The sequence below is a fragment of the Aedes albopictus genome, chromosome 3, assembly GCF_035046485.1.
Source record: "Aedes albopictus strain Foshan chromosome 3, AalbF5, whole genome shotgun sequence".
NCBI classification, from domain to species: Eukaryota; Metazoa; Arthropoda; class Insecta; order Diptera; family Culicidae; genus Aedes; species Aedes albopictus.
The window spans coordinates 56486210-56501714 of record NC_085138.1 but is presented as its reverse complement, the minus strand read 5'-3'; the positions used below and the strand labels follow the sequence as shown (position 1 = coordinate 56501714).

Below are 15505 nucleotides of genomic sequence, written 5' to 3'. Positions count from 1 at the left end.
GTCTGAGACTATTTTCCTGCTTACCGCTCATCAGGTTATCGAAAATGCCGTGGTTGGGTGTGTCGCATGCATGGGTTTGGTTCAATTGTATATTTGGCCACTTCCAGCGGGACACCCAGAACCGGTTCCGGAACACTACCGGTTCAGATATGGTCTTAGACTATTTTTCTGCTTACCGCTCATCAGGTTATCGAAAATGCCATGGTTTGATGTGTCGCATGCATAGGTTTGATGCATTTTCATATCTGGTCCCTTCCTGGGGTACCGTTCCGGAACACCTAAATGGCCATATCTCCGGAACGGCTGGACCGATCCGAACCATTTTCAATAGGAAACAATGGGACCAGATTCCGCGTCGAATGAACCGTCGGTCATTGAAATCGGTTGAGGTTTACTGCCAAAAAGTGATGTGAGTTTTTTTGTACACACTCACACATACACACACACACACGCACACACATACACACACACACACATACACACACACAGACATCACCTCAACTCGTCGAGCTGAGTTGATTGGTATATATGACTCGACCCTCCGAGGCTGCTATCAAAAAGTCATTTTTGGAGTGAACATATAGCCTTTCCAGTACACTTAGTGTACGAGAAAGGCAAAAACACATATTATATAACAATAGTCAAATGTCTAAAAAATAACTTAAATAATAAAATACTAATCAGCCAATTCTGCATCGTAAGGTTGTTGTAGCTCATAGTAAAGGTGTAGTTGTCGTTCGTAGTGTTGATTGAAGGCCGAGAAAAAAACAAAAACTCAGGAAGCAACTTTCTTCAGGGCTAGGTCTATTGGAGAGATACTCACCTGATTGTAAATCTTACCCACACATATTCCGCATGTTAAGGTAGTTGTTTAAGTCGGCTTTTAAATGTTGATATCGAGATAGTGAAGTCGAACAGATGATACACGTTGTTGAATTCGCGACACATCGCAGTAATGGGTTCGTTGAGTCCATAATCAGTTCTCCGAAATTCAGGCCTCAGCGGATCTCTTACACGCAAGCTTACTGATGGTGCATAAAAATCCAGCTTTTCCAGAATGTTCGGTGCATCAGTTATTCCCAATAACAGTTTACCGACAAATGATGCTCTGAATGAGTTTCGTCGAAAGCGTAGCGTTTCCATACCAAGCAGACGGCAACGAATCTCGTATCCCGGTATGTTAGCAATATCATTCCATGGTAGTAATCTCAGAGCATATCTTGTGAATTTGGCCTGAATAGCTTCCATTCTCAAAATCCAGATATTCGTGTATGGACTCCACACAACACACGCTGTCTCAAGTGTTGAACGGACCAGCGAATAATAGAGCGATCGTAGGCTGAAAGGATCTGAAAATTCTCTTGTTGTTCGCATAATGAATCCCAAGTTTCTGTTGGCTCTCGCAATTATGTCGGAATAATGATTCCGGAATGTTAGATTAGCATCTAGAAGAACTCCGAGATCCTTGACGACAGTTGCACGTGACAGCTGAGTACCACAGATTTGGTAATTCCATGTTATTGGCGTTTTTTTCCGGTTGAATGAAATGACTGTACATTTCTCTGCACTTAAAGTCATATGATTCCTAAGGCACCAGTCCTGGAACAGGTCAACCATCCGCTGCAGTTCAACACAATCTTCACGTTTCTTTATAACAAGATATATCTTCAGATCATCAGCATAAACTAAACGGTATCCACGTGGTAGCAGGCAGCAAATATCATTGAAGAATATTGAGAACAATAGTGGACCCAAGTTACTGCCTTGGGGTACACCAGAGTTGTTTGTGAAGCGATACGATTGTGCGTCACGTATTTTGACAGACAGGTACCGATTTTTCAAGTAGGATGCGAGCCAACGGGTGAAGAACGGAGGAGCTCCTAATCGAGATATTAGAATAAGGTGATCAACTCGATCGAAAGCTGATTTAAGATCGGTGTAGACTGCATCAATTTGATAGCCCTCTTCAATGTGTCTCAAGCAGTGTGATGTGAATTGAACCAAATTTGTGTCAATGGAACGACCCGGGAAAAATCCATGTTGGTCAGATGAAATGTAATACTTGGAAGCAGAGAATAGAATATCGCCGACGAGAATTTCAAGTAGCTTCGACCCAGCACACAGTGAAGTAATTCCTCTGTAGTTTTTCACATCCCGCTTATCTCCTTTTTTGTACACAGGAAACATGTAGGACTCTTTCCATTTGGTGGGAAAGGTGGATTCTGCGATTGACCTATTGCATATGATGGTGAATGGGACACATAAAGATGCAGCGCACTTCCGTAGTATGATTGAGGGTATACCGTCAGGACCTGCTGTAGATGATGACTTCAATCTATTCAGCGCCTTAAGCACTTCATTTTCAGAAAAACGGAAACTTTCGATGGATAGAACATCACTGGGGACATCAACCAACGCGTTACTGATTAAATGCATAGGAACAGGCTCTTTTTGAAAAACACATGAAAAGTGTTTAGCGAAGAGGTTGCACATGTCATCACCAGATTCAGCTAATTCCTCGTCAAGAAATACAGCTGTTGGTAAGCCAGCTTCTTTTCTTTTAGCATTCATAAAAGACCAGAACAGTTTCGGGTTGCGCTTCATGTTTGACTCAATCCGTTTGGTGTACCGAGCATGTAGAGTTGTATTGTAAAATCTGTATCTGTTACTGGCAATGCTAAAAGCCCGCTTGTTCTCCAGTGTTCTCATGTTTGTGTATCTTCTGAGTGCAGTAGATCTACGACGTTTTAACTGGCGCAAGTGACCATTCGACCATGGAGGCTTTCTTTGTGGTCGAGGAGCTGGGACGTGATGAAGAAATAGCTGATTTAGATTATCAGTGAAGAATCCTACCGCACTGTCCACATCAGGAGCGCTGAGTAGCGGAGTCCAGTCAATTTGAGAAATTGCGTGATTTAGAGTAATGAAATTAGCTTTGTGAAAGTCAAATTCGTTGAACGGTTCTGCTTCTTCGAATTGTGTGGGACGATTGCAAGTTAGTGACGTAACCAACGCTGGATGGTAAAGGTCTTCCTCTAGCAATGGATCGACTGCTCTGACAACAAAACATGTTCGAACCAACTCTGAATTCACAAGAATCAGGTCCAAAATTCGCTCGTAATGGTTTTTAGTGTGATTCAGCTGCTTCATATCCAACAATGAAAATCCGTCCAAAAGACAGCTGCTGCCTTGTGAGAAGCTGGAGCTTGTAGGATCAGCATACAAATAGCCAGATGAAGAACGTTTCCACGATATGTCCTTTTGGTTGAAATCTCCCAGGAGAAGGTGACAATCACCGGGCTTCAGTGAGTTCATAATATTCGAAGCAGATTCTAGATGTTTTTCGATGACGCTGACATCGTTTGCGATTTCCGGCGAAATGTAAACAGCACCAATTGAGATCACGTTTCCGAAAATAAAGATATTAACCCAAAGATGTTCAATCGATCTATCAATTCCAACCGAAGGCAAAGCTGAACTAAGACGATTTGTCACAGCTATAAGAACGCCACCGCCCCTCTTTTTTGAAGAGGTTATTGAACTTCTATCCGTACGGTAGACAGTAAACCGATCACCAAACAGCTGCGCTGAGTAGAACTCATCATTAAGCCACGTCTCAGTGATGACGATCACATCGTAGCAAGATTCAGTTACAGCAAGGAAGAAGTCAGTAACTTTCGTACGCAGTCCTCTGATGTTCTGATAGTAGACAGTGATGTGGTTCCCGTGTTCCATTTCAAGGTTGTATGCAGAACCAGCCAGTTGGTTCGGAGTCGGTGTCATCACGTTGACACCAGTCAGCTGTTGAGCCATGGCCGTCTGGAAGTTGGTCACATTTGAGCGGAGTGCGGCATCTGAATTCGCTTCGGCGGGACATATACTTGTTCTAAATTTACCTGGACCAGCCAGTTCGTTAAACTGGTGGGAGAGTGCAGAATCTAGAATCGCAGCGTCAGAGGAAGTCGGACCTGACCATGACGGCACCGCAGTAGACGTGGGGCATCTTGTCTGGAAGTTGTTTACAGTTGAGCGGAGTGCGGCATCTGAATTCGCTTCGGCGGGACATATACTTGTTCTAACTTTACCTGGACCATCCAGTTCGTTTAACTGGGGAGAGAGTGCAGAATCCAGAGCCGCAACGTCAGGGGAGGACGGACCTGAGCATGACGGCACAGCAGTAGACGTGGAGAATCCTGGCAGGAAGTTGGATACACTTGAGCGAAGTGCGGCATCTAAATGCGCTTCGGCGGGACATATACTTGTTCTAACTTTACCTGGACCAGCCAGTTCGTTTAGCTGGTGAAAGAGTGCAGAATCCAGAGTCGCAACGTCAGAGGAAGATGGATCTAACCATGACGGCACAGCAGTAGACGTGGAGCATCTTGCCTGGAAGTTGGTTACACTTGAGCGGAGTGCAGTATTTGGAATTGCTTCGGCTGTACACATACTATTCTCGTATTTACCTGATGGTAACTGAGAAGCTACCGATGTACAACAAGAAAAATCGCGCAAGTTGCTGAATTGCTAGCTGGAGTAGTCTATTCTTTGTCGAGATCTATTCAATCGTTTCTGATACAGTGGGCATTCAGTGCTCCAGTAGCAGTGATTAACTTCAATTTGCTGATCGGGTGGTAAGTTCCGCTCTTTGTTCACTTTAGTACAATTGATGCATTTCTCGTATTCAGATGTGCACTCCGATACCTCGTGACATTCCGCACATTTGGGGCAGCAAAAAGGCTTCACACAAGTAGATGCAATGTGGCCGAATTCTGAGCATCGAAAGCATCGCAAAACATCAATCGACTCAAAAACTAGGCATCGTTCCCATCCAACGAATACAGACTTAGCCTTTAATAACTGTTTGAAAGTAGCTGCATCCAATTCCAGTATAACTGACAAAGGGTTTTCCTTGTCTTTCTTGGACTTGATAAAGCGAACTATTTCTATGATTGAAGCTTCCGGCAGATCGTTTTGTTTTCGAAATTTAGATAAAAAGGATTCAACATCAACATCAGCAGAAAATCCGACGACTTTTAGTCTTGGTTTGAGAGCCTTTTGAATATCAATATCGTAATTACCACCCAGCGTGTTCTTAGCCGATTCAAGCAGTTTCAGTGCGGAAGAATGAGAGTCGCAGCGAATAGCAACATTGCCGTTATTGCTGTAGAAAATATCTTTAACAGCGTAGGCAACCGGGTCAATCTTCTCCTTGAGTACAGATTTAGTCGTCTGAGTATCCTGCGGTTCTTTAGGCTTAAACACAACCGTTTGTTCCATTTTGAGAACTGATTTCGCCTTCCTATTAGGCACTCCAGCTGAATCCTCAGAACGACTTGAGGGTGTCACAACAACAGGAGACTTGGATGTACTGTTTTGACCAGTCCGGATTCGTCTTTTTCCAGAGCGAAGCCACTGCCCTTCATCAGGATCGTCACATGCATCAGAGTAAGATGTTTTGACTTTCTTAGCCGAATTTCCACAACCAGATGATTCAGCAACCTTGCGTTATTTGTAATCTATCATGTCAGTAAGTCTTCTAAAAGTTTAATAGACAGTATAAGATCAGTCGGTATATCCTAGGTCATCCAAACTGTTCTTGAGTTTAGATCCTAAAATCTACGGGTGCAACGGTAACTACTTTCATTATACAAAGCTACGATTTGTAATCTATCATGTCCAGTGAAGAGAATTGTCAGACAAAATTGGCACAAAACAAGCAACAAAGAAGACGCGACGATTAATCTGTATCCCTACTGGTAATAGATAATGACATGATCTCGAAAATGTTTGTTACAGACAAAACGGAAGCTGAATTTGTTGCGTACTTTCAACTCGTGAATAATCAATTATTACTAACCCAAAGTCAAAACTGTTTGATGATAGATCTTCAGCAGAGTTGCAGTGTTTACCGACTCGAAGTAACCGTTCGAAAATCACAATGCAAAGCTTAAATATCCCTAAACTCGTGGTGTACGATGCTTATCCTATTATTTTCAACTAAGCTTTATAAAAGTAAGGAAGCCCAATGTCCCAAAGGTTCATATTAATATTTAGTAGACTTCAGTTTGGTCCAGTCTCCTCGATTGATTATGAAAACGTTATTCAGTATGTCAGATATAGCTGATGTTACGAATGAAGATCTGAAATTCTGAACTCCAAGATAGTTTGGCTCTAAATGACATTTGAGATTGCAAGAGCTTCGCGGATCTCAGCAGATTATGCTATGCTATTATTTATGGTGAAAACACATTAAGTTATTTTTGTAGATTTGAAGGACTTCATTATAGGAGTATGGTGTTGTTCTTTGCTGTGCATGCTGTAATAATTGTCCGATTCTCAATGAAAAGCGTTATTTCAGTACACGGTAGCCATAACAACAATCTTTATTCTTAGTTATAGATAATACAGTTTCTCATAGACTGGCGGACTCGGACCTACTAGCTAGCTGATAATGCCCTGTGGTTATGACAGTGCTGAATAGATGTGTGCTGAATTGTAAGATATTATTACACGCTTCTTCTTTTTATAAATTTGTTTTTAACAATTGTTAGTAGTTGGGGAGTCGTACTCTCGCGACTAACTCGAGGTTAATGATGTATAGGGATAAGGGAAAAGGTTGGATTGAGACATTCATTCAAATCGTCCATTCACCATACAACTGGGGTGGTCTGACAACACGACCACTTCGTGTACGAGATTGTACAGACCGTTGTGTGTCCTGACACTCATTATCACTAACATACTCATTTTCCTCATCTGTATGAGACCCTTCTGAAGCCGTATCATAGAATGACGCATTCAAGGTAGGTTCCTGCCTTTCTTCTAATACCGGTGTTTGTTCATTGTTCTCGGTAGCTAACATGTTTTCACGTGGATTAACTGGCTTGACATTAGAAGAATTGGTATCAGTCGCTCTTGATAGACTTTCTTCGAACAACAAATCACTTGTGTTGATGACATTATTATTTGTTTTCGATATGAAACGACGATTTCTTCGGAAATGATTGTTAAAGTTATCAAGAATAATGTAGGATCTCGCGTTCACCTTCCTAACAATCTTTCCATAGTGCCATTCTTTCCCATTTTTCTTGAACATCACTCTTTCACCCTCATTCAGGACTGGCAGTGGCTTTGCATGCTGATCATAGTACAGTCGAGACTCTTATAAGATCACTGGTCGGGGGGCGCAATAGGAATCCGCTTAATAGGAGACTAAGAGCTTATGGGATTTCGGCATTTTGGGGGTGTGGCCTATTATCTCGGGTGTGTTAAGAGTTAACGCAATACTTTCTTCGGCAAAGTTTTAGGGCTTGATAAGATCTACCATTTAGAACTTTGGTTCATATGATTAGTTGGCAATTTGGCCGCTAGAGGGACCATCAACAATTTGATGCTAAATTGCACTACGGGAGCCATATCAGGTTGTCAAGCAAACGTTACGATATGCGACAGCTCAAGACCCTGATAATTTGGAAGGATAGTGTCTTCGGGAAAGTTGTTGGGTACGCCAATAACTTACTGACGATGAGTTGCGAAGTTCGAAATTCCTCCACTGGGCGGCGCTAGTGAGCAAGTAAAATTTCAAAACCTCATATCTCAGAATCCAAATAACTTAGGAAGATGGTGTCTTCGGCAAAGTTGATCAGTATGACATGAACTTACATAAAAATAAACACTTGTTTCGCAATTCTGCCACTAGGCGGCGCTAGTAAACATGCAAATTTTAGAAATCTCATAGCTCAGAATCCTGATAACTTTGAAAGTTGGTGTCTTCGGCAAAGTTGATCAGAATGACATAAACTTACATAAAAATAAACACTTGTTTCAAAATTCTGCCACTAGGAGGCGCTAGTGAACTTGCAAATTTTAGAAATATCATAGCTCAGAATTCTGATAACTTAGGAAGTTGGTGTTTTCGGAAAAGTTGATCAGTATGACATAAACTTACATAAAAATAAACATTTGTTTCGCAATTCTGCCACTAGGCGCCGTTTACCGGGTTTTTCCGTCTTTTTTCGACTTTTTTGGCGGTTTTTCGGCTTTGCATGTTCACTAACGCCGCCTAGTGGCAGAATTGCGAAAAATTGTTTATTTTTATGTAAGTTTATGTCATTCTGATCAACTTTACCGAAGTCACCAACTTTCTAAGTTATCAGGATTCTGAGCTATGAGATTTCTAAAATTTGTATGTTCACTGGCGCCGCCTAGTGGCAGAATTGTGAAACAATTGTTTATTTTTATGTAAGTTTATGTCATTCTGATCAACTTTGCCAAAGACACCATCTTCTAAGCTATCGGGGGAGCGACACTAGTTTTGCTGAGCCGAAAAACCGCCAAAAAAATCGTAAAAAGACGACAAAACCCGGTAAACTCCGCCTAGTGGCAGAATTGCGAAACAAATGTTTATTTTTATGTAAGTTTATGTCATACTGACCAACTTTGCCGAAAACACCAACTTCCCAAATTATCAGGATTCTGAGCTATGAGATTTCTAAAATTTGAAAGTTCACTAGCGCCTCCTAGTGGCAGAATGTTTATTTTTATGTAAGTTCTTGTCATTCTGATCAACTTTTTCGAAGACATCAACTTTCTAAGTTATCGGGGGGAGCGACACTAGTTTTGCCAAGCCGAAAAACAGCCAAAAATATCGAAAAAAGACGAAAAAAACCGGTAAACGCCGCCTAGTGGCAGAATTGCGAAACAAGTGTTCATTTTTATGTAAGTTTATGTCATTCTGATCAACTTTGCCGAAGACACCAACTTTCTAAGTTATCGGGATTCTGAGCTATGAGATTTCTAAAATGTGTATGTTTACTAGCGCCGCCTAGTGGCAGAATTGCGAAACAAATGTTTATTTTTATGTAAGTTCATGTCATACTGACCAACTTTGCCGAAAACACCAACTTCCTAAATTATCAGGATTCTGAGCTATGAGATTTCTAAAATTTGAAAGTTTACTAGCGCCTCCTAGTGGCAGAATTTTGAACCAAGTGTTTATTTTTATGTAAGTTCTTGTCATTCTGATCAACTTTTCCGAAGACATCAACTTTCTAAGTTATCGGGGGGAGCGACACTAGTTTTGCCAAGCCGAAAAACAGCCAAAAATATCGAAAAAAGACGAAAAAACCCGGTAAACGCCGCCTAGTGGCAGAATTGCGAAACAAGTGTTTATTTTTATGTAAGTTTATGTTATACTGATCAACTTTGCCGAAGACACCAACTTTCTAAGTTATCAGGATTCTGAGCTATGAGATTTCTAAAATTTGCATGTTCACTAGCGCCGCCTAGTGGCAGAATTGCGAAACAAGTGTTTATTTTTATGTAAGTTCATGTCACACTGATCAACTTTGCCGAAGACACCATCTTCCTAAGTTATCGGGATTCTGAGATATGAGGTTTTGAAATTTTACTTGCTCACTAGCGCCGCCCAGTGGAGGAATTTCGAACTTCGCAACTCATCGTCAGTAAGTTATTGGCGTACCCAACAACTTTCCCGAAGACACTATCCTTCCAAATTATCAGGGTCTTGAGCTGTCGCATATCGTAACGTTTGCTTGACAACCTGATATGGTTCCCGTAGTGCAATTTAGCATCAAATTGTTGCTGGTCCCTCTAGCGGCCAAATTGCCAACTAATCATATGAACCAAAGTTCTAAATGGTAGATCTTATCAAGCCCTAAAACTTTGCCGAAGAAAGTATTGCGTTAACTCTTAACACACCCGAGATAATAGACCACACCCCCAAAATGCCGAAATCCCATAAGCTCTTAGTCTCCTATAACGCTCACCCCTGTCTAGTAGGAGTTCGTTTAATAGGAGTCCGTTTAATAGGAATTCGTTTAGTAAGAGACTCGACTGTATTTCTTTTGGGTGTTTCGCTTCTTTTCAATTTGCTTGTTCACTTCAGACTTGTCAACTTGACCGCTATGCAAAAGCTGTGAGTCCACAGGGAGCTTTGTTTTCAACAAGCGACCGAAGAAAATTTCAGCAGGGGACATCTTCATACTAGCAATAGGAGTATTATTATACTCTAACAGTCGGTACTGAAACATGGATACCTCCCCTACTTCCAAACAACGCTTAAGGATGTTTTTCGCGATAGCCACACCTTTTTCAGCCAAACCGTTGCTTTGAGGATATCGTGGGCTCGAGAACACAAAACGGAAGTTACATTCATCTGCGTATCTATCACACACCTCAGAATTGAACGGAACATTATCACATCGAATCTCTGTAGGGTAACCATAGCGACCGAAGATGTTATCAAAGCTCTTTATCACCTGAGTAGCTGACTTATCCCTCAACATTTCAGCACAAAGCAGACCAGAGTAAGCATCAATCAATGCAAGATAACTTTCACCACCATACTCAAAAATATCCACCGAAACCTTATGGAAAGGGTATTCAGCTTTTCCATCCTGGACCAGGGGTTCTTTCTGATTATTTCGCTTAAAAACCTCACACGTTGAACAGTCTTTGACTATTTCGATGATATCCTGTGTCATACCTGGCCAATACACATGAATCCGAGCACGGGCGAGTGTTTTTTCTATTCCCATATGTGGAGCGTGCAACCACTTGCACATCGCCCGTTGAAGCTCTGTTGGAATCACCAAACGGTGATCTTTGAAAAGAAGGTTTTCTTCAAAGTGAAGTTCATCCTTCACCTTGTAGAATCGCTGAGATAGATCATCGAGTTTATGATAGGACGGCCAACTTTCTTGAACGTATTTACAAATTCGACTATATCGCTCATCATTTTGGAGGGCCTCGACACACGTTTTGTAATTTTCTTCTGACATACAAACGCGTTTGGTAATGGAATGAATCAACCCAGACAAGTTCAAATCATCTTCGACGGGATCATTGAGAGGAGCTCTAGAAAGGCAATCAGCGACCAACATCTCCTTTCCAGGAGTAAAAACAATCGATAAACCAGGATACTTTAGCAGAAACATGAACATACGTTGCAACCGAGCTGTAACACTGTCTACAGGGTGCGGCAGGAAAAAATGCGAAAAGTTCAAGGCACTATTACACGCTAAATATGGGATATATATGACTATTTTTTCATGACGGTGTATCAGTCAATGTCTATATTCTAGCACTGAAAAATAAAAATGAACATATTTGATGTTTAACATGTGATAATGTAGGCCTAATAAGCGGATATCAATAAACTGCGCGCCCAATGGTCATTAAACAAAATGGCTATAACAGTATCAAAATTAGCTCAAATTCGATGAACAACCAGACCACACTGATCCAGAGCCATGTAGTTTCACAAACCAGATGAAATAAGTACATATATTTGATGATATTGTAGAAAAAATCAAAAATTTTGTTTTATCAGATGCGAAATTTAGCGACCTGTGTGATTTTCTGCGGTTTGAAAATTCTGGTTGTCTTCATCTACAGGCGCCGCCCTGTAAAGGTTAGTGACCAAAATCGGAATTTTTTAAATTAACTTTCCTGAAAACTAGCCTATTATAGATCATGGAACGTTGAAACATAGATTGGTTAATGTCAAATGGACGAAAATGAGGTTTGAAGTTGAAAAACACTTTCGCATTTTTTCCTGCCGCATACTGTATGTCACGATTGATCAGGGTAGCAAGGGGCTTATGATCAGATTGAACCTGGAAGTCGCGCCCATAAAGGAAATAGTGAAAGCGTTCACACGCAAACACTATGGCCAGAAGCTCCTTTTCTATCTGTGCCCACTTCTTCTCACTTTTAGTCAGACAACGAGATGCGTAGGCAACCGGTTTTCCTTCTTGCAATAAGACGCTTCCAATTCCATCTTTGGAACTATCTGTTTGAATGACTACTGGCTTCGCAGGATCGTAGATTGTCAGTACTGGAGACGTTGAAATGACTTGCAACAAACCTCTGAGTTCCTCATCGTGAGCTGCGGTCCACTGCCAAACTGCTTCCTTTCTAGTTATCTCACGCATCAAAGCAGTCCTTTTTGATAGATTCGGAATGAATCTAGCCAAATACTTGAACAACCCTAGTAGCCTCATTACCTCGGTTTTGTTGGTGGGTGTCTGAATGTCTGTGATTGCTCGAATGTATTTGTTATCAGGGCGAATAGTACCGTCCGAAATAATATGTCCCATCAGCCTAATCTCTGAACACCGATATTGAATTTTGCTATCATTGAACCGAATGTTATACTTTGATGCTCTTTCCATCACTAATCGAAGAGTCCTATCGTGCTCCTCAAAATCCTTCCCAGAAATTGTAAGATCGTCGAAATAAACCTCAACCCCAGGAATGTCCCCAAATATCTGCACCATTTTCTTCTGAAACATTTCTGGCGCGCTATTAATACCAAACGGCACCCTGTTCCATTTGTATCGACCAAAAGGAGTCATAAAAGTGGTCAAGTCTGAGCTCTGGCGGTCCAACTCCATTTGCCAGAAGCCATTTCTTAGGTCAAGTACGGTAAACACCTTCTTATTCGTCAAATTACTCATGATATCTTCAATCTTTGGAATCAAGAAATGTTCCCTCTTAATACACGCATTGAGCGGCTTGGGGTCCAAGCAAATCCTCAGCGAACCATTAGGCTTCTCTACGATTTGAATATTATTGACCCAATCAGTTGGGTAATCAACGGAAGAAATTATTCCTTGAGCAACCATTTCATTCAACTGATCTCTTAACCGATCCTGCAAACTCAGAGGAATCCTCTTTTTGTAATGCAATGATGGAACCGAACCTTCCTTCAAAATTATTGAACATGTTCCCGGACACTTGCCAAGACCTTCGAAAAGTTCTTTGAATGTAGCAACAAACGTGTTGACATCAGACGGCAAATTGTTAGCTGCGTACACTGAATAGGTTCGCTTAAGAAGACCAAGGGTAACACAAGACTCCAATCCCAACAACGGCTCAAACTCATTATCGACGACCACGAACGAAATCACATGCTTTTCACCACTATCCTTATCTACGCATATAAGAGACACCTGCCCATGGACCTTGATTTCATTGGAGCTGTAATCCAAAACACGATACTGCTTGAGTTTCGACAATTCAATCTTTAATTTGGAAATTAGGTTCAAGGGTACACAGTTGATATCAGACCCAGTGTCAAGCTTGAATGTTATCGGCCAATCCTGAATGAGAAATGTTTTCATCCATCTCACACGCTCAACAACTCGATCATTCAAATTTACTCTGTAACGATAAATATTTGGATTTGCTGTGAATTCAGCACTGTCACCCTGTCCTATAGATGTTAAAGATTTACCTGAGTCACGCCAGTCAATTGACCTTACTGTCTTCACTGCAGTCTTCTTCTTGTCGTCCGTCCTCTGTAGCCTTCCCTTGGAAGTGTCTGCTCCTCCTCCTGCTTTGCAAAATTTCTGGAAATGCCCAATCTTGCCGCACTTGTTGCACCTGATGTTGATTGCCGGGCAATGACGGAAATGCTGACCGTTGAATGCTTGACCACAGTTGTAACAAGTACGTTTTACAGCTGCTACCTCCTGAAGCTCTGCGTTATCTCCTGTATCCTGCGTTTGCTCGACCACCGATTTGATTTCAGCGTTTCCGCACTTCCGATCCAGTAACTGTTTATTAGCCGCAGCAGCCTCGAAAACCTTGCACGTTTCAATAACATTGCCTAGTGGATCGTCTTTACCATCAAGTAACTTCAACTGCAATTTCTTATCCTGCACTCCCACTATTATTCGGTCACGCAGCAACCGATCCGCGTAAGATGTGTGACAGTTCGTGCACTCAAATTCGCAGTACTGCAACTGGGTTCGCAGTTCAGTTTCGAAGTTCCCAAATGATTGCTTCTCCTTTTGGACGATCATGTTAAATTTGAATGCTTCCATTGTGACGTTTCTCCTTGGCAAACAGTAGTCGTCGAAGGCCTTGATAACGTCAGCCAATGTTCGTCCACCACCAGCAGGAACACCAGCACCACCTCCAACAACAGCAGCACCAACTCCACTCGCAACAGCAGCAGAACCGCCCACAGTAGCACCAACTCCGCCCGCAACAGCACCAACTACACCACCGGCAGCAGCAGCAATTTGAGCACCACCCGCACCGAACATTCCATTGAAGCTCCCATCGTTCGGAAACAGAGTATTGAATATTTCAACTCCACGCTGCCCGATCAACCACAGGAATGTGGCGATTTTACTCTGTTCGGAGTCACCATCCCGTTTGTTGGCGATCATGTAGATCAAAAACGTCTGTTTCCACTTTGGCCACTCTGTTGCTAAGTTGGCACAGTCCAGCGGGTTGGGCAAACGAAGCTCCATCGACGCCATGTTTTGTTTCCTCTGCCGGCCGAATTTGCCACTTTCTTTTCAGCTTATATTTCCGCCGAAGGAACGATTCCAACTTATCCTCGACGACGACCCGATTTACCGGAACCGACACTTTCGAATTCCGACGACTGGGAATAATTATTCCACCTCTGACACCATGTAATAATTGTCCGATTCTCAATGAAAAGCGTTATTTCAGTACACGGTAGCCATAACAACAATCTTTATTCTTAGTTATAGATAATACAGTTTCTCATAGACTGGCGGACTCGGACCTACTAGCTAGCTGATAATGCCCTGTGGTTATGACAGTGCTGAATAGATGTGTGCTGAATTGTAAGATATTATTACACATGCATCGCTCCTGTAAGGAGTGAGTATGGCAGCATAATCGATCGCGTTCGCTATTGTCGCGAGTGAAAATCAAAACAATAGATGCGCGGGTGTTTAGTGTTTAGTATTGTGTTGTTCTTGGCTGTGCATGCATCACTCCTGTAGGGGTGAGTATGGCAGCATAATCGATCGCGTTCGCTATTGTCTCGATTGAAAATCAAAACAATAGATGCGCGGGTGTTTAGTGTTTAGTATTGTGTTGTTCTTGGCTGTGCATGCATCACTCCTGTAGGGGTGAGTATGGCAGCATAATCGATCGCGTTCGCTATTGTCTCGAGTGAAAATCAAAACAATAGATGCGCGGGTGTTTAGTGTTCAGTATTGTGTTGTTCTTTGCTGTGCATGCATCGCTCCTGTAAGGAGTGAGTATGGCAGCATAATCGATCGCGTTCGCTATTGTCTCGATTGAAAATCAAAACAATAGATGCGCGGGTGTTTAGTGTTTAGTATTGTGTTGTTCTTGGCTGTGCATGCATCACTCCTGTAGGGGTGAGTATGGCAGCATAATCGATCGCGTTCGCTATTGTCTCGAGTGAAAATCAAAACAATAGATGCGCGGGTGTTTAGTGTTCAGTATTGTGTTGTTCTTTGCTGTGCATGCATCGCTCCTGTAAGGAGTGAGTATGGCAGCATAATCGATCGCGTTCGCTATTGTCTCGATTGAAAATCAAAACAATAGATGCGCGGGTGTTTAGTGTTCAGTATTGTGTTGTTCTTTGCTGTGCATGCATCGCTCCTGTAAGGAGTGAGTATGGCAGCATAATCTATCGCGTTCGCTATTGTCTCGAATGAAAATCAAAACAATAGATGCGCGG

At 42.0% G+C, this 15505-nt stretch overlaps 1 protein-coding gene across 1 annotated transcript; it reads right to left on the bottom strand.

Annotated features, from left to right (window-relative positions):
• Positions 1–13070: 13070 nt before the first annotated feature.
• On the bottom strand, positions 13071–14643 carry LOC134291332 (uncharacterized). The gene is made up of 2 exons (XM_062858953.1): positions 13262–14643; positions 13071–13188 (listed from the first exon to the last, which is right to left on the bottom strand). Exons 1-2 carry the CDS (start codon positions 14295–14297, stop codon positions 13184–13186), a joined length of 1041 nt encoding a protein of 346 aa, XP_062714937.1. The 5' UTR covers positions 14298–14643; the 3' UTR covers positions 13071–13183.
• Between the last annotated feature and the right edge of the window lie 862 nt (positions 14644–15505).